A 21,681-nucleotide genomic window follows, 5' to 3' on the forward strand; every position below is an offset into this window, starting at 1 on the left:
AGCTAGCAAGTGCTTATCTGCCTCCAAAATAGTAATGCTAAATGAAATTTGTATGCAAAATGTAGGGTGTAAAAACGTTTCATCATTTTTAACGTATTTGAGCGTGTTAAGTGTTAGACGATGGATTCTATAGAAATACAAACTTCAAACAATAACACAGTATAAAACCTTTTTAATACAGTTGGTCAAAAAGTGCTACTTTACGTAGCTGTTTAGCGTGCGGAAAGTTGGTTTTCGCGAACTAGTGCTTTTTACTTTTCCAATTTTTTTAAATTTATACTTGTTCCAATTTAGTACTACTTATTGATGAGTGTTAATATTAGTTTCCTTTAAACGTCGTAATCAACATAAAAACCTACTGTTAATGTAAGAATACGAAAAATCTACATATTTCATATTTTATTACTTACCTCATCATCATTATAACACGTCTATTTTATTATTGAATATTGAAAAACCGTTCTGAATGGAACGGAACGCCTGTCAAAGTAGAGGCGTTTTTTCTTTCTGCTTTAAGTTTCCAAAGGCAACGTTCGATATTGTTTTTATAAATGTACGATACACAAATAATCGTAATTAACGATATTTGGGTAATAATAGTACAATGTTTTATATTTACAATTGTTTCTGTCTTATAGAACATGCATTTAAAAAAAAAACTCATTAAAGTGGGTTCAATAATAATAACACCCAGCTAAAAAAACACCTCTTCATAATGTCAATGTCAATGGTGTCACAAAATTAATAATATAAAAGTTTCGAATTCCTTACTTGTTGTTTTTCTTATTTTTTCGCAACTGTATTAAAAAACGTCGTTCGATATACGTGCGGAAATGTCATTCTTCACTCGTCCCGAGTCTTGCCACTCGCCTGCGGCTCGTGGCATCTCGGTACTCGTAAAGTAATGACATACTTTCCGCACTAGCATCGAAATGTACTATTGACTTGTATGAGTCGCTAATACATTCCAGAAGATAGCAAGATAAAAATAATGCTAAGTATCCTCATTATTTATTGGTTCAGCAAGCTATTTGTGATTGTATCAAGCGTCGCCGTAAATTAATTCGCATAAGGGACATTGACCATAGAAATATATGCAAGTAACATTAAATTTGTGAAAATGACCTAACCCTATTTTAAAGAAGTCATAGCCCACAGTTACTATTTTGGTAGCATTCATCGTGTTACTATACTATAAAGGTGACAGTCCATTTGTGACCTCAGCTGCACGACTGCACCGACACTACTGCAGCGGCCTGAACGCGTCGGTGTTATTGTCAATTTCCATATAAAATTAATGACGATATCGACTGTGCGTAATATGGTGATTTTAACGTATTCCCGACCGCAGCTGCACTACTGCTCCGACACGTCGGTGTTGTCAATTTCCATAGTAAAATGAATGACAAGACCAACTGTACCTGTAGCATGGCCATTTTTGCGTATTTGGTGTATAGTATTAGTAAATTGGTAACTGTTAGTACGCTAAGAATAGTTTAAGTGTAGTATATTTCCATTACATGTTTTAGTGAGAGCTGTTAAGGCCAGAAGGAGAAAAATCTCCTTATATGATCATGTTTTTCTAAGAGGCGTTGATATTCGTAGACGTGGAAAAAATATATGTAGTTCTTGACTATATTATCTTTAACAACATAGCTTCCGATACACGAATTATGACACTTCGCTCGATACAATTAATTCCCAAAGTAACCTCTAACTCGGACTTTTAATCCTACTTTACTCGGTTATTTATTATGTGATACTATAAACAAAAAAAGAAGAAAAAGCAATCTTAACGTAAATAGTAATTTCATAGCTTTAGAATTTCGATATTGTAAGGTAACGTTTTTAAAATAAATAAAAACCGACAAGTGAATGTCCTTAATGTGTATTTGTAAACTCATCTCCTGCTCACTTATTTCTGTTTGCTTTCCAAATAAATAAAATAAAAATAAAATAAAATATTGCAACTGCGGCTGCAGACCGCACGTCAAATCTGTCACCTGCACTGAAATGTCTTTGGTCACAGATATTAGTAAAGGGTGTCCCAAATAGGACGCAAGATTTGAAATTGATGAAAAACACATTTTTTTTTCGTTATAATACACTTGTAACTAAAATCTTGAAATACATAAAATAGGGTTATTTGTGGAATAATACGTCAGGCAAATGTCCTCCTAGGCTTTGCTGGCACATACGCACTCTTTTGTCAAAAAATTCTATGACCATTTTGCATAGATGCGGCTGAATTTCTCCGATTCAGCGTCGAATTTCCTCTTTTAAAGCATGAGTGGTTGTGGGCTTATTGGCATAGACTAAATTTAAAATAACCCTGAAAAGAAGTCTAAAGGCTAAAATCGCAAGATCTAGGGGGCCAATTCTGATCACCGAATCGAGAGATCACACTAGGAATTTTCGAACCGTACACGCCAAACTTTCATTACTTTTGAAACATTGTTAATGTTGTTGTGGACGACCGGTCTTGCCTAGTGGGTAGTGACCCTGCCTGTGAAGCCGATGGTCCTGGATTCGAATCCCGGTAAGGGCATTTATTTGTGTGATGAGCACAGATATTTGTTCCTGAGTCATGGGTGTTTTCTATGTATTTAAGTACATATTTATATATTATATCGTTGTCTGAGTACCCATAACACAAGCCTCCTTGGGCTTACCGTGGGACTTTAGTCAATCTGTGTAAGAATGTCCTATATTTTTTTTATTGTTCAATGATAAAAACGCGTTGATCTTTCGTATAACCCGCCATTTTTACAAACCCTAAACATTCAGCTGTCAAATAGTTTTTTTTAGGGTTGCCAGCACTATAATACAAAAATGGCGGCAAATTGAAATCTTGCGTCCTTTTTGGGACACCCGTTAGTTTACACCCACGGATAAACAACCCCGATGGTACAGTCGCCATATATCGGGGCGGCCAAAGAGCTCACAAATATCTGAACATGCCTTCATTGTCAAGGCGCTAGAGTGCATGTTCAGATATTTTTAGCACCTCGGTCGCTCCGATATATCTGATGGCGACTGTATCTACTGTAAACTTTTTTGCTAATCTACTTATATTGAGCCATATCAGCATATCACAGAGCCAGTTAGGAAACTAGAATGATAGGTCCGAAAAAGAGAGCGTCAAATTCGGAAGTTAACTATAGTCTGGCAAACCCTTCGAGCAGCAGCACCGGCTGTCACGCTACTATTAAATATAAAGGCGAAAATTTGTGTGTGTTTGTTACTTCTGCACGCTCAGGTACCACTGGACCAATTGTACCTTAACCTATCTATCCTAATACTACTTTAATAAAACTTGACCAGAATTGTTCAATTGTTTGAAAAATTTAGAAAAATTGATAAATTTGGCCATGTGATCGTCTAGTGCTAATAATACGTTGTGAACCTTAGTACCCACAAAGATAGATATAACTCCGTAATAGATGGATACAGTCTAAGGAAAAAACGTGCCTCGAAAATCAAGAAAATTTGATTCTCGTTCAGAAGGCGCTACTAGCTTTGGCCTACAGTCGTATAGATGGCGTTGACGGTTTCGTTTGTTATTTAACAATTTTAACGCATATCAGTGCAAGAACATGGGTCAAAATCATAAAAATAATTAATGCAAATAAAAAAAATCATTTATCCATATTTAAATATATTCTATCGTATTTTTATAAATCTACATTTTTAGTTTTAAAGTGTGTCGACAGATGGCAGTGAATTTACTGGGGTTACAAAATTTACTATGACAGTACCGCTCTAGTATAAGTTACTCTATGGTACCCATCATCTTTTATGTGCAGACTGATTAGATATGGATTTGAAATACTATCCCTATATATCCTATGTATTTGTCATTATAGAAAAACTCAATTGTCACTAGTGAACTGGCCCGCCTGTTACTAGCTCCCTATAACAAAATTATTTTGTATGTCCTCAAATAGCTTTGTTCCCCTATCTGACCCAATATAAAAATGTGTAAACCTTTTAATCATATTTAGTGTACGAGCCCCAGTAACCCATCAAAACTTGATTTTAATTTATTTTGTATTTTGAACCATTTAACACAATAAAGATTTTAATACTGTATGCAATCAATCACAATTCTGAGTGTCATTAAGGGATTGCCCATTTGACAGCAACGAAACGGCCAAGCCGTACTGTACGTTTGACCAAGATGTTGGCTTTATACAGTTAGAGCTAATAAAGTTAGGACTTACAGAGTAAAAGTCTTGGTACCTACTACGGGATCTGATAGCTTTTGAGTGTAAAAGCTTTATGCGCCTAGTCTTGGCAACACTTTACATGAAATGTTTTTGGTGGGATTTCATTCATTTTTGTAAGAGTTGATATACCAGCTAGAAATTACTTATTCGTTTAAAGAATCTACGATAATACAGGATCATATATAAGCAGGCATAATTCTAAAATATTTTAACATTAGATTTTATCAAAATGTTATAAAAGTTACGTATTGCTAGCGCCATCTATGTAGAGCCTATACAAATTATAAGTCAGGAATTTTATGTATTATAAATTGTAAGTTTCTAGAAATTTTAAAGCATTATTATCATAATCGGAATTGTTTTTAATGACCTAAGCGTTAGTTAAGGTCTCCGATTCAGCTCACTCAACCGATTTTTGTGAATTTTGTGTGGGTACGTAAGTGCTATCGCAGTGCTGTTGGAAAACCGCGGCTTTGTAGTGCGACGATTCGAGTTTGATGCCCAGACATGTATTTTTTAAATTAAAATTTGAATTTAGCGAGTGCGAAGTGCGAGCTAAGCGTAGGTATTCGTTACAGTTGGGCAAAAATATTTTCTAGTCTCCGGCTGTTCTTCTGTGTAAGTCGTACGTATTACTCAACTTATTTTCGGGAAATTTTGTAAGCAGAATTTATTTAAAAAAAATATTAAAATAGCTGACTTATCACACGCGAGTCAAGAGGTAAAGAAACCGGTATATAAATGAGCTCTCCGAATATGCATACATTGTTATGGATCTTACGGTCGCGTTACTCTGATGTTTCGAGATCTCTACACGCATGCGAGTTTCTAAATCGTTGGGAACTGTTTGATGGTACTGTGACATCCGAAAACAAAAAGTCGTATGTGCCTGCAAACTTCCTATTATGATATGACTATTCACCTTTCGCTGAATACTGCACAAATAGATTGTGCTGCACAATACGGAAAATTTAATTTAATTAACAATATTTTGTTACGTGAAATTACGAGTCACATGAACGTCGTCAGTCGAGTATGTAATGTAGTTTATAAAACAACTGATCATAGTCTGCTCACAAAATACACATAATGTTCCAAAATGGCTGTCACATATTGACAGACAGACGGAAGACCGGACGGACAGACGGACTAAACAAAACTGTAAGGATTCCGTTTTTGCCATTTTGGCTACTGAAGGCCGTATGCCCGGAGCGTATGACAGGTACACGCTACCCGCAACGTCTCCAAGTATCTTCATGGCGAACGGTTTGGCCGAAGGTCGAGCTCCGCGAAGATATTAAGGTCAGAAGTGACCAAGAGAGACGCGCTTCTGTAGTGTTCAAACACAAAACTTTAGTACCTACAAGTGTATGCATGCATGGTTCTTGCGACTTCCACAAACACCTTCTTGCGAAGTGCTCGCCATCGGCCTTGGCATTCAGACAATTTAACTGCTAATCAAGTTCGGTAAAATTATTTTTGTATCAATACAGTTTTGTTTTTTTTCTAATAGGCTACATTTATTTAGGCTTTGTTCGCGAGGTTGTAGTAGCTCACAGAACCTCCCTTGTGCTTAAAGTTCATCATCTTCCTCGCGTTATCCCGGCATTTTTAGCCACGCCACGGCTCATGGGAGCCTGGGGTCCGCTTGGCAACTAATATCAAGGTACAATTTTTTACGAAAGCGACTGCCATTATTAGGATTAGTCCCGTTTCCTCGCGATGTTTTCCTTTCCGGACAAGCGACTGTTAAAACCTATCTTAACAAGGTACAATAAGTAGGTATTAGTCCATACAAATACCAAAGCAAATACCTAATACTTACCTAATCTAGATAGATTAAGTCTCTCAAATCTATCTATGATATAATAATTAAAATAATTAAGGTGACATCTACCGAAACTCTTGTGTACTTGCAGAAGTACTCTATGAGCTTAGTTTAGCTATGTCATTATATGTAATAGTTCATAACCAATCCGTAGTGTCATAGTGTGCACTGCACTTAGCTATATAAGCTTCTACATGTATGTAGATACGATCACTTTTTCCAACCAGCCTTCTGTTAACATTAAGCCGGGCCGGGGTTTGAACCCGCGACCTCCGGATTGAAAGTCGCACGCTCTTACCGCTAGGCCACCAGCGCTTGTGTTTGAAGTAAGGTTTTGAAAAGTTTACGACAAGAAACAGTGCCAATATAGAGGGCGCTATTTGGCTGGTTTACGTGAACCTGGTTCAAATCGGTACTTCGAAAACTTTTTGGTTTTTTTAACTGTTGTTTTTGTATTAGCATTCCGATCACTGCTACCACACAAAATTACACGATTCTAGGACTTCAGGAACCAATGTTTTCAAGATTAGAGGTATTTTTAGGTACCCCCATTTTAAGGGGTTGCAGGACGAAAGTTACAGATTTCTGGTCACCATATGTGTCTGCATACAGACCCATCCCTACATGCCAAATTTCAGCCTTCTAAGACTTCAGGAAGTAGTCTGTATTTTCTATGACGCGAATTTCATGTGTTTCGGACATTGAAAATTAAGGTACTATAAAATTTTAAGTATAATAGGTAGCTTAATAAAACTTGGTGTTTTTGAGTCTACTGAGTTATTAGTTATTCTGTGACTGAGTACATGGTATACAAAAAATTACAGCTCTCTAGCATTGTCCAAGACGAAGCTACGAGAGTTCGAAAATATGGCGAAACGTGCCGAGAAAAGATATGCACTGCCTTTTGCCCTTTGTCTCGTCTTGGCGGGGGCACAGCCGTGCCCCCAGATAAGTCAAAAACAGTAAGTAGGTTTAAAACCTCAAGTTATGATAACTTATGACAATTATTGACATAGTCGTAATTGTTGTAGGTATTTGAAACTTATAGACTGGACGCGACTCAAAATGGAAAATAATTTTTTGTCACTTAGGTTCGTTTCTTACAAATGCCCCTTTACCGAAATTTTTAATAAGAGGTATACACGAGGTACATGAAAGTAGCAATAAGAAAAAATACATTTTATCTAGGAGGTAACACTTGAGACATTTAGGTAGATATATTGATTTGAGTTTGCCTGTAGCCGCGAACGTAATGTGATGTTCAAAACGTCAGGCCAAAATGATAAAAGTAAGTGCATTCCATTAAATCCTGTTTCAGTAGCTATTAAATTTTGGGACATTTAATTTCTCGCCATTCTCTCGAATTCGCGCTGTTTGGTCACGGTTAGCCTAACACACATAGAAGGATCTCGCTTTACTCATCGTCGCACCTATCCTTTAACTCTGGCAGAATACCTACAGTTTTAACTGCAATAAATTTGAAATAATTAGTGAAATCTAATACCTTGTTTTCACCAATGTACTTTTGAGACAACTAGTTTTGAAAAATCGGAGTTGCAACTATTGAAAATGCGTTGTGGAAAACTAGTTTTACTCGTGAAAATGGGTTTTAATAAAATTAGTTTTAACTAGGGAAAACGCCTTTTTTTAGTAGCACATACATTATTGCCATGAAACTGTGTTGTACCATATTGTATAAATGACCATTAATTTGTAATATGTATTGGGTTCCTATATCTGTTCATCACACAGCCCTTATTCAGGTTTACTTAACTCGACATTAATTTGACTAATCAGATACTGAACTGTCAGTCGTAGTCAAAATTAGAAATCATCAACACTATTAAATAAATAATAAATTAATTTATCTATCTACGATTTAGTAACTCTATGCACATATAAATTCCACAAACAAATTAACTAAATGACTTATGTATTTGATAAATCCCGTTTTAAATTTAAACTTATTTCTATTCCAATAAGGTTGTTTTTTTAAGGTATAGGGCAACCATTGTAAAGTACAGAATTACCATGTACTGATTCCCTAAGTAACCTAAGATCAGGCTGCAGTTAAAAAAAACTAGTACAGGTTACGTTATCCTGATAATTTTCCCGCCGTCTTCATGCTCGTTTTAGTTGGTTATTGTCTGGTTAGCTATAGTTTTTTCGAAAATCCCCAGGACAGAGGCGAATATTTTTGTATGAAAACTTGCAACTTTAAATGCATTTTTTATCGAAACTACTGCAGTCTAAAATGAAGTCAAAATCATTCCATCGACTCAATTTTTTGCAAGCTTTCTAATGGTACCCTACAGGATTCTTACAAATGAAATAAAAAATCTGATTACCCCTCTCAACCCCCTAAACTTCCCCCTACAATAAAAAATAAGCGATTTTGTCTAATTTACAATATTAGTGGTGGTAATTGCTACAACTGTTTCAAATTTTAGGTATCTACGTCAAATGGTCTCTGAGAAAAACGCATTTATTTGCAAGACCGAAGTGATCCCAACAAAACAAAGTTTTGCACGGAACACTAAAAATCACAAAAATAAGTAAGTATTGTTATTTTAGTAACAATTGAACAGTTTGACAAAACGCAGTATAATAGCTACGTCGTGTTAAGCTTTCAACCGTCAAAATAACGTCTAACGTAAGTAACGTTTTAACGTCTACGAATAAGCCAGAGATTGTGACAATCCGATGAACAAAAATAGAATCATCCGTCCCCCGCTTTGATCAGGGGTATTTATAACCATACAACACATTAAGAAAACGTATTTGACGTACTTTTTTGATAAACTCGAGTACCATACTGGAATAGTTTCAGCAAAGATATATGCGACTCGTACAGGAGAAGCAGTCTAAGCAAAAAAACGCTCACCGGAAATCAAGAAAAAGTCACTCGAACAGATGACGCCATACCTCCGGTACTTAACAATAGAGCTATTCTCTCACCAGTCAAACTAGTTTCTTTTTTACAATTGTCAAATTGCTCCGCTAACATGGAATTCATAATATGAAACACCACCCAATGACGTCACGGTCTCACGGTCATCTCAACTACCTGTTTTCTTTTTCTTTTTCTATCTGATTTATTAAATACAACTTGTGTTTAAAAACAACTCCTCATCTATGTTTTTCCAATAAATATCCGATATTTCATGCATAATGTGAAATAATTTATTTTAACTACAATAAAATATCCTATTTTTTTTTTTTTCTGTTTTTGTTTTTGCTATTATTTTTATATTCCCTTTTTTAAACATCTTTTTTCTTTCATTGTATTGTCCTGTGTATGTGTGCTTTATGGAATAAATGTCTTTCTTTCTTTCTTTCTATTTTAACACATATCAATAAATAACAACAACAACATGTGGAAATAACTTTGGTCAAAATAATATGGCGATCCATATATATATATAAATATTTTTGATATTTTAATACATTTTCAATTTTAGTTTCTATGCTGCGTCCACAGATGGTAGAAAAGAATCATAATCATAATCAATGTATTAATAATAAAAAATTAAAATTACAAGCCAGTTATTGCCTATATCTAATAAGAAAATATAAAACACTTTTAATATATACAGAATACTGTACGTTGTATTACGTATCTAATTTTATAAGACCACGGCCCTAGAATTCACCATGACAACACAGGTGTACCCCTGTACTTTATTCTTGAAAAAGAACTTTGTGTCTAACGTCTATTTTTGCGTAAGCTTATTGCAGAAAATAGAAAACCAAGAACATTATTAAGGGTAAACTTAAATCTAAAACAAGGTTGCTTCCCGACGAAGGTTCCGTCCTGTAGCCTATCTCATAGATTTCGTTATGCTTGTAGAAGAGGTCGAGGAAGGCCGTGCGAGCGTGGAAGGGTCTGGTAGCGACTCGGAGCTCTGTGTCCAGCTCCAGATAGTGCCATTTGTCTCGGGTCACTGGCTGCCAGACGACGGGGATCAGCTCGGTTGGTTCCGGAGTTGGGTTCCTAGGAAGTAATGTAAGAACATATTTAATAACTAGCGTCCACTAGACAGTTACTTTGGCATTTATAATATTACTAGCTTCTGCCCTCAACTTCATCTGCATAGAATGATGATGATTGATAAAACCTACCTCCATTGCAAATTTCATCTAAATTGGTTGGTATAAACGAGATGAAAGTTTGGATGGGGAACGAATATTGAGTTGAGGCGACAAGAGAATAGAACAGCAGAAGTGAATAGCATTATTACTGGACTGTGGGTGAACTGTACGCAACGGTCGCTCAGCTCTCTGCGCGTCCAGTACAATAATGCTTTTAGGGCGCTGCTGGAGTTGTCACGGTTCAGCAGTGCATCCACCATGTTCGCGGAAGCATGCGTAGACAGTTTGTGTTGTGCGTTTTGCTGCGTAAAAAGATGGCACCGGTTCTGAACAGAATAGGAATGTAAGGAATGAGGGCTCAATAATGCAACACTTTATTAAAAATACGTTGTCATTAGTGATTTACGAATATTTACCATAGTAAGTAAGTTTATTGTACGAAAAAGAATGGAATCATGGATCAGATAAGTTTTTAGGTTTTAGTTTTTTAAGAAAACTATCAAATTGTGGATCTTGTTGTCTGAATAAATAAACGTTTATTATTATTTTTACGTCTTTCCCATCACGGAACAATGGTTTTCCGGACCTTTGGGAGGAGTACGCGGAACCGAAGCTTTAATGAAATGTAAGGGGTACACCGAGCGGATGCTGCCTTTGCCTGTGTCATGGGACGCACACAGAGGCAGCACCCGCCAGGGTGTAAAGACTATTCCAATAGTTGATGGAATCTAAAATTAATGAACTAGGCTATTGGGTGAAAGCGATGGATTAAGTGAGCAAGTCTGGATGAAGGTCTTCAGATGTTTGTCATTCTGTGGTTCCTTCATCTCACTGATGGCTTTAGTCTTCTCGATGTCAGGTTGGATTCCATCGGCTGGCAGTATGTGTCCAAGGTACTTCACTGATTCGCAGGTATAAGTGCTCTTTTCTCTGTTCACTCGCAGCTTGAAAAGTTAGAATTTCTGAAATACAGCTTCTAATGTCTTGGAGGTGCTCCTCAAAACTATCTGAGAGGATCAGGACATTATCGAGATAGGCCAGTATTGTTACACTGGGAAGGTTGGAGCGAAATCTATCCATTAATCTTTGGAATGTAGGTCCAGTTACGCAGTCCCATAGGCATTCGCCTTAAGCGGTACATTCCTAGTGGTTTTACAAATGAGGTTTTATCACGGTCTTCCATTGCGACTGGTACTTGTCAATATCCAGCACGACGGTCTGAAGGCAGATATGTATTTAAACTTGCCAGTTCCATGCAATATGTCATCCACTCTCGGCAGTGGGTATCGATTGGGCTTGGTCGGGGTTGGAAATTGAATGCAGTAGCATTCAATTTTCTGTAGTCGACACAAACTCTTATAGTGTTGTCTTTCTTCGGTACTAGTACTGAACAGGCCAGGAGCAGGCCATGGAGACTCGCACTGTTCGATGATGTAATCTTTCAGCATCTTCTCGAGTTCTACTCGCAGGGCTTCTTTCTTAGGCTCTGGTAATCAGATCTGTAAGGTGGAACAGAGATGGGCTGTATATTTTTATTGACCAACTCAACACGATGGACAGCATAAGTGGTTGCTTCTCCCCCTAGATTAAAAGCATCCCGGTGACTGTTAAAGAGCGAGGACAACTTGTCCCGTTGTTCAGTATTGAGTGTATAATTACGAAGTGCCTGAGATATCTCTGACGTTCATATTGTAGTTTATACTGAATGTCGGGTTCATCTCTACAGCTCCAAGTATGGTTATCAAAATCAGCCCTTAATCCTGATCTGATAATGAAATCCATGCCTAGCAAAGTCTCATTATCGGTAGCTTCGGGGAAGAATATAAAATTCATTTTAACATGAAAATGATGTTTATGGAGAGTATATCTTCTACTTCAGAACTTCCTTGTCCTTTCGCATACTTGTTACTCAAAGTGGAAGGGGTAAATAACTTACCGCAGTTCTTCATTAATTTACCCGTGTCGACGACTGCATGACCTTCACGTCCACATACGCTTATAGGAAGAATAGGCCGCGGCCCGTCGGCTTGTTGTCCCAGTAGAAGATATTCACTTGGTGTAAGTGTATGAATGTGTGTGTCTCGCGAGCGCACATTTCGACAGGTGTGGTAGACTCCGTCGTAGTAGTTGGGTCTTCGACGGAGAATGCGCAGAATGCTAACCGGAATGCTAACATGGGTTAACCGGTTAAACCTGTAGTTACCAGTACCATTTGACACTGGGTTAACGATTTAACCGGTTAACCCCGGGTTAGTGGGATGGTGCAAATGGTGCTCAGCGCCAGGGAACACAGAGCAACATAAGCCTCCTAAGGATGTGATAATTTATCACTTAAGTATTTAACATTTATCAACCATGGAATAAAACAATGAAAACGGATTATATCGCGTATATTGAATTTATAATACATCTCGACGTTCCGAACCCTTTACAGCGTTCGTGGTCAACGCGTGGTCAGCGTGCGTATCGGACCGTAGTTAAAGTTTATAGTCTATGATGGTTCATTATTTTTATTATGTGGGTATTTAAAAGCACTTTGTAGTTTTTCCTCAGTCACCCGTTGACCACGTCGCTGTAAAGGGTTCGGAACGTCGAGATGTATTATAAATACATCTCGACGTTATCGATAAATTCAATATACGCGATATAATCCGTTTTCATCCACGGTAACCAAAGACAATATTATTTATCAACCATTGAAGAGTTCCATTATCCACCCTCGGCCCTAACTAGGAGGGGTTGTTATTAGGGTATAGTTTGGTAAATTATACAGGTGTAACATGAGGAAACCGAATAATTTTACCAGCGTATTCCTGATTGATTATATTTAAAGACTAAAATGTCCTATAAACTTTTCTGTAATTCGCCTAGTTTCAGTTTTATTGTTACATAGTGCAAAACGCACTTTTGATGGCGATGTTGCCACTATGGGACGTAGTCTAAATATCCTTATTGATAGATGTCAAAAAAATACAAGTAACACTTTGTAAAAACTAGGTTTTACAAAAAAGTAAAAATCAATTTTAAGTGACAAGTTTACCAATAACATTTACTTTTTTATGTACAATTACATTAAAAACTCGAAAAAACAAAACAACAATTTTTTTTGCGAAATTGCCCTAATTCATATTGCATTTTTTCCTTCATTTGGCCTCATAAAAGCGTGGTTAAATCTTTCGGGTTCCTTGTGAACACATCTGCATTAGGTATAGGTATACCTAAATTGGACGAAACAAGAAGATCACTTGCTTTACAATACTCGTAATTATAATTTACCTACATAATGGAAAATAATATACTATACGTACCCATATTTGACGAAGTTCGCCCACAATTCTGTTATGCGATCAACAATCAGCTGATCCTCAGGATCTAGGGGTTTATCCATGTAAGAAATGTCGAACAGGTACCCAAGTTCATCTGCGTGACTTGCTCCACCTCCTGTGATGTTTACTCTATGTTTAGAAAAATTCCTTCCACCCGAGTAAGAAAACATATATAAATACATGGTTTGCACTGCATTTTCCAAATATTTCTTAACAGTTCTTAAAATTGGATAATTGATGAAAAAATCAGACATCAACTCTAAGACCTGTTGTTTAAATTCGGCAGATATATTATTATCCTGGTCACCGAAATAAAAGTGAGTTACAATCTCATGCATTTGGGCATAAAATTCATCTTCATCTTCAAAATCAAAGTTCATATTTATACAAACTTGTACAAAATCCACAAACTGAAACATGATATCGGGAAATTGGGCAACAGCATGACACATTTCTTCGTTAGTTAACCCAATTAAAACGTTAATGTCTTTTATTAACGGCACATTAGTGTTCAGCGGATGTTCTGTTATAAATATTTGAACATTCTCAAATTGATTTTCTATGCAAGGAATAAAATTTGACATTTCCAATTCAAGAGTTGCTGCAATTAGTTGATGTGGATCTACTGTGGCCAGGAAAGATAATGCGTCTTTGACGTCACTTGAATTATGGTTAAGATGCTTTGCTAATTCAAACGGCGCATTAGGATCTGGACGGCCGACTGTGCCCCTAATCAAACTCACACCGCTTTGCAGAATCATTTTGTGGAAAAGGTTTTCATCCTCTCCGTAGTACAAATGTAAATCGGCAGCCATCCCGCCTGCACTATTTCCTCCGATAGTTATCCTAGTATTGTCTCCACCGAACGCTTCAATGTTATCTCTGATCCATTTTAACGCCATCACTTGATCTTTCAATCCTTGGTTGCCAGGTACTTCAGGAATATCCAAGCACATGAAACCGTACGGCCCTAATCGATAGTTTATAGTAACAAGAATTATATCATGTCTAACTAAAAAACTGGGTCCGTATAAGAATTTGCCAGGAAAGCCTATGGAAAAGCCGCCTCCAAATATCCAAACAAAAACTGGTAAGCGGTTCTGATCGCTGGCCGAGTCCGGCACGTAAACATTGATATGAAGACAATCGAGGGATCCGACGATAGTGTAATTGAACTCTTCTTCTTGAGGACAAATTGACGAATCGTCAAATGCGTCAAATGTGCTTTCAAACTTTCGGTAGGGTTTCGCATTCTGAAAAAAAAAAAAAAATAATTGATACGTTAGTTAAAATAATCCAGTTAGAAATAATTTAATAAGGGAAACTAAGCCAAAGGGTTCCATCCATATCCAGTACTGCAGACAATATATATATTATCTTATCACCCGCGGCGTGCATTGACAAGTAAAGGAATAACTTTGAGTAAATTTTCTGCAAGCCCTTACTTTGAGAACCCCTGATTTGCCTGCAAGTGTCACTTTGACAATGGCAGTAGTTTGTTTCAGTGAGATAAAGAATCTAGTTTAGGCGGGCACGGACGGTGGCGGGTTAAATTCGCTTAAAAAGAATTGCAAAAAATTAACAGACTTATAAACTGAAATAGATAACATACACTAAAGAATAAGTGACCAAGTCCACCGGTGGCTGAGGCGGGAATCTAACCCGCGTCTTCAGTTTACGCGGCTAACGTCCTGACCACTAGACCGGCCGGCTGAAGACGCGGGTTCGATTCCCGCCTTAGCCACCGGTGGACTTGGTCACTTTTTCTTTAGTGTATCATAATCATAATCATAATAATTTATTCATAATATAACATTACATGTCAATAAGTATGTTACATTACAGCGTGTAACTATACAAATATCATAAAATTCTAAACCATAAGGTTAAACTTAATAATTAATCAATTAAAAAGCTCCTTGTGGTCGTAGAACGCCTGCTCAAGAAGCCATTTTTCTTATCTATTTCAGATTATAAAATATATAATAGTAGTCATACTGTTAAAAAATACCGGCCAAGTGCGAGTCGGACTCGCCCACCGAGGGTTCCGTACTTTTTAGTATTTGTTGTTATAGCGGCAACAGAAATACTCATCTGTGAAAATTTCAACTGGCTAGCTATCACGGTTCATGAGATACAGCCTGGTGACAGACAGACGGACAGGCAGACAGACGGATAGACGGACAGATGGACAGCGGAGTCTTAGTAATAGGGTCCCGTTTTTACCCTTTGGGCACGGAACCCTGATAATAGCGTCCCGTTTTTATTACTCTTTGGGTACGGAACCCTAAAAACACAAATAAAAATTATTTCATAAAATAATTTGATTTGTTCCGTAGTAACATAGACTTGTTATTTTAAATCCTGATATGAGTAATACAATATGATTAGTTAAATTGATTAGATTCATTATTTGATTGATCGACACACGGCACACTGCAGTGTGTCCGGCCAAGTTCGAAGAAGAAGCCATACACGAACCCTTTTGAGCCACTTTTTCGACCCTCTTTTTGCCAGTACAGCCAAGCATCTAATCTTTTGATACTATATTTTGTCCTATAACTTATCTCATAGCTAAGCCCTAAAATTTACGTTCCGTCGTTATCCATATAAAAGATTTTGCTTTTGAAGAATGGCTTATTTTGCGCTGATTCACGCAACTTCATCAATAATCCAGGGTACTTCCAAAAAACATGGAGCCTTGATATTTGGCATAAAGTTAGATATAGTACAAATATAAACATAAATTCTATAAATCCTTAATCTAAAAATTATCGAAATGGAATGAATGGTGGAATGGTGGTTCATTTCATAAGTCATACATAATTTATTTTTTCTTGTCCACAGCAATTCAATCTCTAAGTTAAATGACTGACAGTGATATATTAACTAAATAAACTTTATTTGAAGCGCGGCGCGGTGTCGTTGAATTATACAAACATAAGACAACTGCTCAGCAGTCACCTTATGAATATTATAGTTATATAGACTTGTATACCCTAATCGTTAACGATAATATGTAGTTTTTATGTATATTTTTGTTTTAGTTCTGACACTTCTCAGAGACTTTTACATCTCTAAAGAATTTGAAATTTATTAAAAATGATCTGTTTAATTAATAAAAGTTTATTTTTGTGTAAGTTACAGAAGTTGATATTTAGAGACTGTATATCTCTTAATAATTATCTAATAATAATAATATTTCATTGAATTGACGTCATTTATAATTTGTACTATAATTTTTTTGGTGAATTTGAATTATTTGTGAATTTTATTGCTTTTATTATTAAACAACTTGACGTGTAAAAGTGCCTTTGTGGCCTATTTGCTAAATATAATTATGTTAGTGAGATTTGTATTTTAGTAAGTGCTAAGTAGGTGTTGTGTTTTTTGAATCTTTCGCTTGCTCGGGTTTCAACATTAGCACGAGGGGTTAAACAACAACATTGCCCCCTTGTAAAGCACATTACTATTTGTTGGTCCTTTTGGATCTAAAAAAGTATTCGACATTTTGACTAACACTTCCAAGTTAAAGTTGTACTTACACCAAACAGATTATCGGGATCAATTTGAGCATACGGGATGCCCATGAACATGGAGTAGTTCCCGTCTTCAGCGCGCAGTCCTCGTATGTGCCCTACGGGACTATGCACTTCAGGGTACGTCACATTCTCGTCTGCAGGGAACACTACAGCTCCATCGCTATCAATTACAAATAAAACTACACACAGAATGATGGATAGCCTACACTTCATTTTGCCGCAGGTAAATTAAAACTAGTGTAAATATATATTGTACTAGTTTTAATTTACCAAATTCGATACAATTATCTAGTTGATAAGATAAAACTATAATAATCATTGGTTTTTGTATAATATTGACTTTATATTGACTTTTGATATTCCTGATCTGCCCTGATTATCGTACATGTAGTACTTGCATAAGAAAATAAATATATAAATAAAAATGTTCCAAATTCATGTACATCGGTGAAATCTTACAATAAAAAAACAATGCGTGATGTAGTTCTGTATTTTTTATAAGTTGTTTGGAGACCTTGGAGGAATGTGAGACTATATTTTGCAAGCAAAAAAAAGTTGTGCTCCCTGCGTAATATGCAAAAAACCGCAAAATTTTCGGACTTTTTTTAGTTTTTGCAGTTTTATTATAAAACTATGGGTTTCTGGTCAAAACTTGCTTCGTAATGTTGAAAGTACATTATATTTTGGTCAATGTAAGCCTATTTACAGCGCCGTATGTCTAATAGTTCCGTTTCGTTTTGCTTACATTTTAAGATAAATATCGGCGCAACCGCTAATGTATGATATATTGCAATAAATAAAGTTGTAGCAAATTTGATTACCTTTCATTTAAGTGATAAGATACGACTTTGACGATAGTTCACGCTGATTGGCGAGGTGCTGGCGAACCGCACTGGAATTACTAGAAGTCGTGTCATTAGATATCTAGCTCGCGTACTCTTGAGTGTACTGTGAGTCGTGTTAATACAAGATCACGACAAGATCAAAACTACAACAAATTGATAAATCAGAATCAGCCTCGATTGCCCACTATAGGCATACGTTTGTCCTACTGGCATGTAGTTACCAGTATATTAAATAGAAATAGAAATAGAAATAATTTATTCGTTAGCACACACAATAGAACATAGACACACACATAGAAAATTATACAAAACAGAGAAACATAAATAAAAAGAAAAAGTGCCACGAAATGGTCTCACCATATTATTGTTCTCACTATATTATAACTTCTTCAGTGGTGTACCTTATTTACACACAATAAATTACAAAATCATTTTCAATGACTGTTAAGGCTAAATGTATGTAAACCATAACAAATTGATAGATTAGAATCAGCTACCATTACCATTACCCACTAGATATACGTTTGTGCTATAATCCACGGGTTTTATTTAACTAGCAGTATCCTATTACTACGAGTCTTTACTACATAGGTGTATAGTTTGGCAAACCAAATCCTCAATAGAAGAAGAACTGAACGAAACAAGTAGGTTAGTTCTTATTTTGTTTATCTATGTGTGTTAACATGATGTGTCAAGCCGGGCGGGTTGCATACCTCCGTTTCATTCTATCAATGAGACATTCTATTGGCAAAATTAATTAATCATGTTAACATTGACAATCATTTGGTAACGAAATGTAAAGCTATAGCATAGCTGTACTATGCCAAATTTTAGTTAGGTATAACTAAAGTTTGGGAATCCAATTTGTAAGTCAGAGAATTTCATATTTATCGTTTTTTTTTTCTATTTAAAAATTGGTCCAATTACTTACCAATTATTTTTATTTTTGAATTGGTCCAGACTATAAATAAATTTATACAGTAAATACTAGTACATATGTAGTGATAGAGGTATTGCTAGTTAAAACCCGTGGATTGACAACTCGTTGAGCCATTGGAAATAAATTTGTAATTTGTTTTGTGTAAATACAGTAAACCACTGAAGAAGTTATAATATAATATACTGGTAACTTGACAAGACTGAGTGGGCAATGGAGGTTGATTCTGATTTATCAATTTGTTATAGTTTTGATCTTGTCGTGATCTTGTATTGACACGACTCACAGTACACTCAAGAGCACCAATAAGCGCGAGCTAGATATCTAATGACACGACTTCTAGTAATTCCAGTGCGGTTCACCAGCACCTCGCCAATCAGCGTGAACTATCGTCAAGGTCGTATCAAAACAAGATCAACTTGTTAAATTAGAATCGGCATCGTGGACTACGATCAATGGTTACGACCAAAAAGTGGGGCCGAAAAACAAGCAAAACTACCGATTGTATCCTGATTTCATTACTGAATGAATGAAGTGCTTAGGAGTGGAGTGCATTTTAAAAATGGTTGATCTCTAACAGCGCTCTGCTGCTATCGGGGAAGGCCGACAATAGCTAATCGTAGATTGCGCTCTCGACGATTGGTACTGCTTTTGTAGGGATTTTGACAATGCCTTAAACAATACATTAGTTGCCTTCCCCATTATAGCAATTTCATTTTTTATGATAACAAGAGAACTGTAGGACTTACTGACCCTTTCATGCACTTAAATGAAAGGTAATTAAATTTGCTACAACTTTATTTATTGCAATATATCATAGCATGAGCGGTTGCGCCGATATTTATCTACGGAATGACAGTTAACAACCTCAGATTTGCCGATGACACCGTTATTCTTGCCCACTCAATGGACGAACTTCAGCAGCTACTAGATCGTCTCAACTCTGTAGTAGAAGAATACGGCCTCAAAATGAATATAGCGAAGACCAAATGCATGATTGTGGGTAAGAATGTAACTGAGCCGACCTCATTGACTATAAACGGTAATATAATAGAAAGAGTTAAATGTTATAAATATTTGGGTAGCGCACTTAACGAGAAATGGGATCCAGAAAAAGAAATACGCATCAGAACAGAAATTGCCAGAAGTACGTTCATGAAAATGAAGAAACTTTACACAAATAAGGATATTAACTTAAAGTTACGATGGCGCATGGTCAAATGCTACGTGCTGTCGATATTTCTCTATGGTGTCGAAGGGTGGACCATTAATAAGACTATGGAGGCTAAGATCAATGCATTCGAAATGTGGTTATACCGAAGAATGTTAAAAATTTCCTGGAGAGACAAAGTTTTAAACATTGGGGTTCTGAATAGAATGAACAAAAAACTTGAACTTTTGACCACCGTAAAGACAAGGAAAACCTCATATTTTGGACATATCTATAGACACGACAAGTATAACATAATTCGTAACATCTTGGAAGGGAAAGTCGACGGCAAAAGGAGCAGAGGAAGGAGAAAGCTAACCTGGATAGACAACATTAAAAGCTGGTCCAATATTAATGACACTGCCAGTTTGTATAGACTGGCACAGGATAGAACCAAGTTCCGTAAGATGGTCGCCGACATCCGCTGAGGATATGGCACAGCAAGAAGAAGATTGGTGTAATGGGTCGATTTCACCAAACGAGCATTTTTATCTTATTTCCATAGAATTTTGAAATATTGATTTAATATACGTAATAAAATGTAATGTGATAATTCGTAGAAAAATAAAATAAAGCCATTATTACTCTGAGGGTACAAATATTCATGAAATTTTGAAAGATATTTCACATATTAAATCACATTTAGAAACGGGTCTATCGCGAATTTATTTTGTTACCTTTATTTACCGACGTTTCGACACAGGTTTCACTGGGCGTGGTGACGTCCCAGCAAAATGTCAAAACAGAGATTTGTGTGACTACTCCACGAAAAGTGCATTTAAAGTTTGAGGTAGACATCACATTTTCAAACCACCCACTACACATAAAAGTTAATTATTGTCAATAGTCCGAAGTTCAATGTGGCGGTAGGTTTACACCAGGGATCGGCTTTAAGTCCGTATTTGTTCCTCCTGGTTATGGATGCTCTGACATCGAACATACAGGAGGAGGCACCCTGGTGTATGCTGTTTGCCGATGACATTGTTCTTGTCGGAGATAATGCACTTGAGGTCCAGAGCAGGCTGGTAAAATGGCAAGAAAAGCTGGAAAGTGTGGGACTGAAAATAAGCAGAACCAAAACGGAGCACATGTTCTGCGATTTCGGTGGTCTAACCAGTTTTTCCCATATTGCCTTAGATGGTGTATCCCTACCAGTCTGCTCCGACTTCCGGTACCTTGGGTCATTGATCCAGAGCGACGGACGCATCGACCGTGACGTGAAAAATAGAATAAATGCGGGATGGATGAAATGGCGACAGGTCTCTGGAACAACTTGCGATCCACGAATGCCTCTTAAACTTAAGGGGAAAATTTACAGGACGATCGTGAGACCTGTTGTAATGTATGGATCAGAATGCTGGGCGACGAAAGTGACGGATGAAAGAAGAGTGCACGCAGCGGAAATGAGAATGTTGAGATGGATGTGTGGAGTGACGAGGAAGGATCGGATTAAGAATGAGTATATTAGGGGAAGTTTGAAAGTAGCACCAGTAACGGAGAAGATAAGAAGTAGTAGGTTAGCGTGGTATGGGCATGTGATGAGGAGGGATGAATGCCATATAGGCAAAAGAATGTTAGGGATGAATGTTGATGGACGGAGAGCGTATGGTAGACCCAAAAAGCGATGGATGGATTGTGTAAAAGAGGATATGAGAAAGAAAGGAGTGAGTGC

At 36.7% G+C, this 21,681-nt stretch overlaps 1 protein-coding gene across 1 annotated transcript; it reads right to left on the minus strand.

Moving 5' to 3' along the window:
* Window positions 1-9,786: 9,786 nt before the first annotated feature.
* On the minus strand, window positions 9,787-17,230 carry LOC134741754 (juvenile hormone esterase-like). Its single transcript, XM_063674648.1, has 3 exons — window positions 17,021-17,230; window positions 13,458-14,728; window positions 9,787-10,051 (listed from the first exon to the last, which is right to left on the minus strand). The coding sequence occupies exons 1-3, from the start codon at window positions 17,228-17,230 to the stop codon at window positions 9,787-9,789; spliced, it is 1,746 nt and encodes a 581-aa protein (XP_063530718.1).
* Window positions 17,231-21,681: the final 4,451 nt, after the last annotated feature.

The sequence above is a fragment of the Cydia strobilella genome, chromosome 5 (genome assembly GCF_947568885.1).
Source record: "Cydia strobilella chromosome 5, ilCydStro3.1, whole genome shotgun sequence".
NCBI classification, from domain to species: domain Eukaryota; kingdom Metazoa; phylum Arthropoda; class Insecta; order Lepidoptera; family Tortricidae; genus Cydia; species Cydia strobilella.

What these genes read in the sequence shown, in the direction of transcription:
- LOC134741754 (XM_063674648.1), bottom strand. Translation starts at nt 17,230, where the DNA reads ATGAAGTGTAGGCTATCCATCATTCTGTGTGTAGTTTTATTTGTAATT. An exon ending in ATCCCGATAATCTGTTTGGT is followed by an intron (nt 14,729 to 17,020) that starts GTAAGTACAACT and finishes TTTTTTTTTCAG; the next exon opens with AATGCGAAACCCTACCGAAA. An exon ending in GCGAACTTCGTCAAATATGG is followed by an intron (nt 10,052 to 13,457) that starts GTACGTATAGTA and finishes ATTACTTCCTAG; the next exon opens with GAACCCAACTCCGGAACCAA.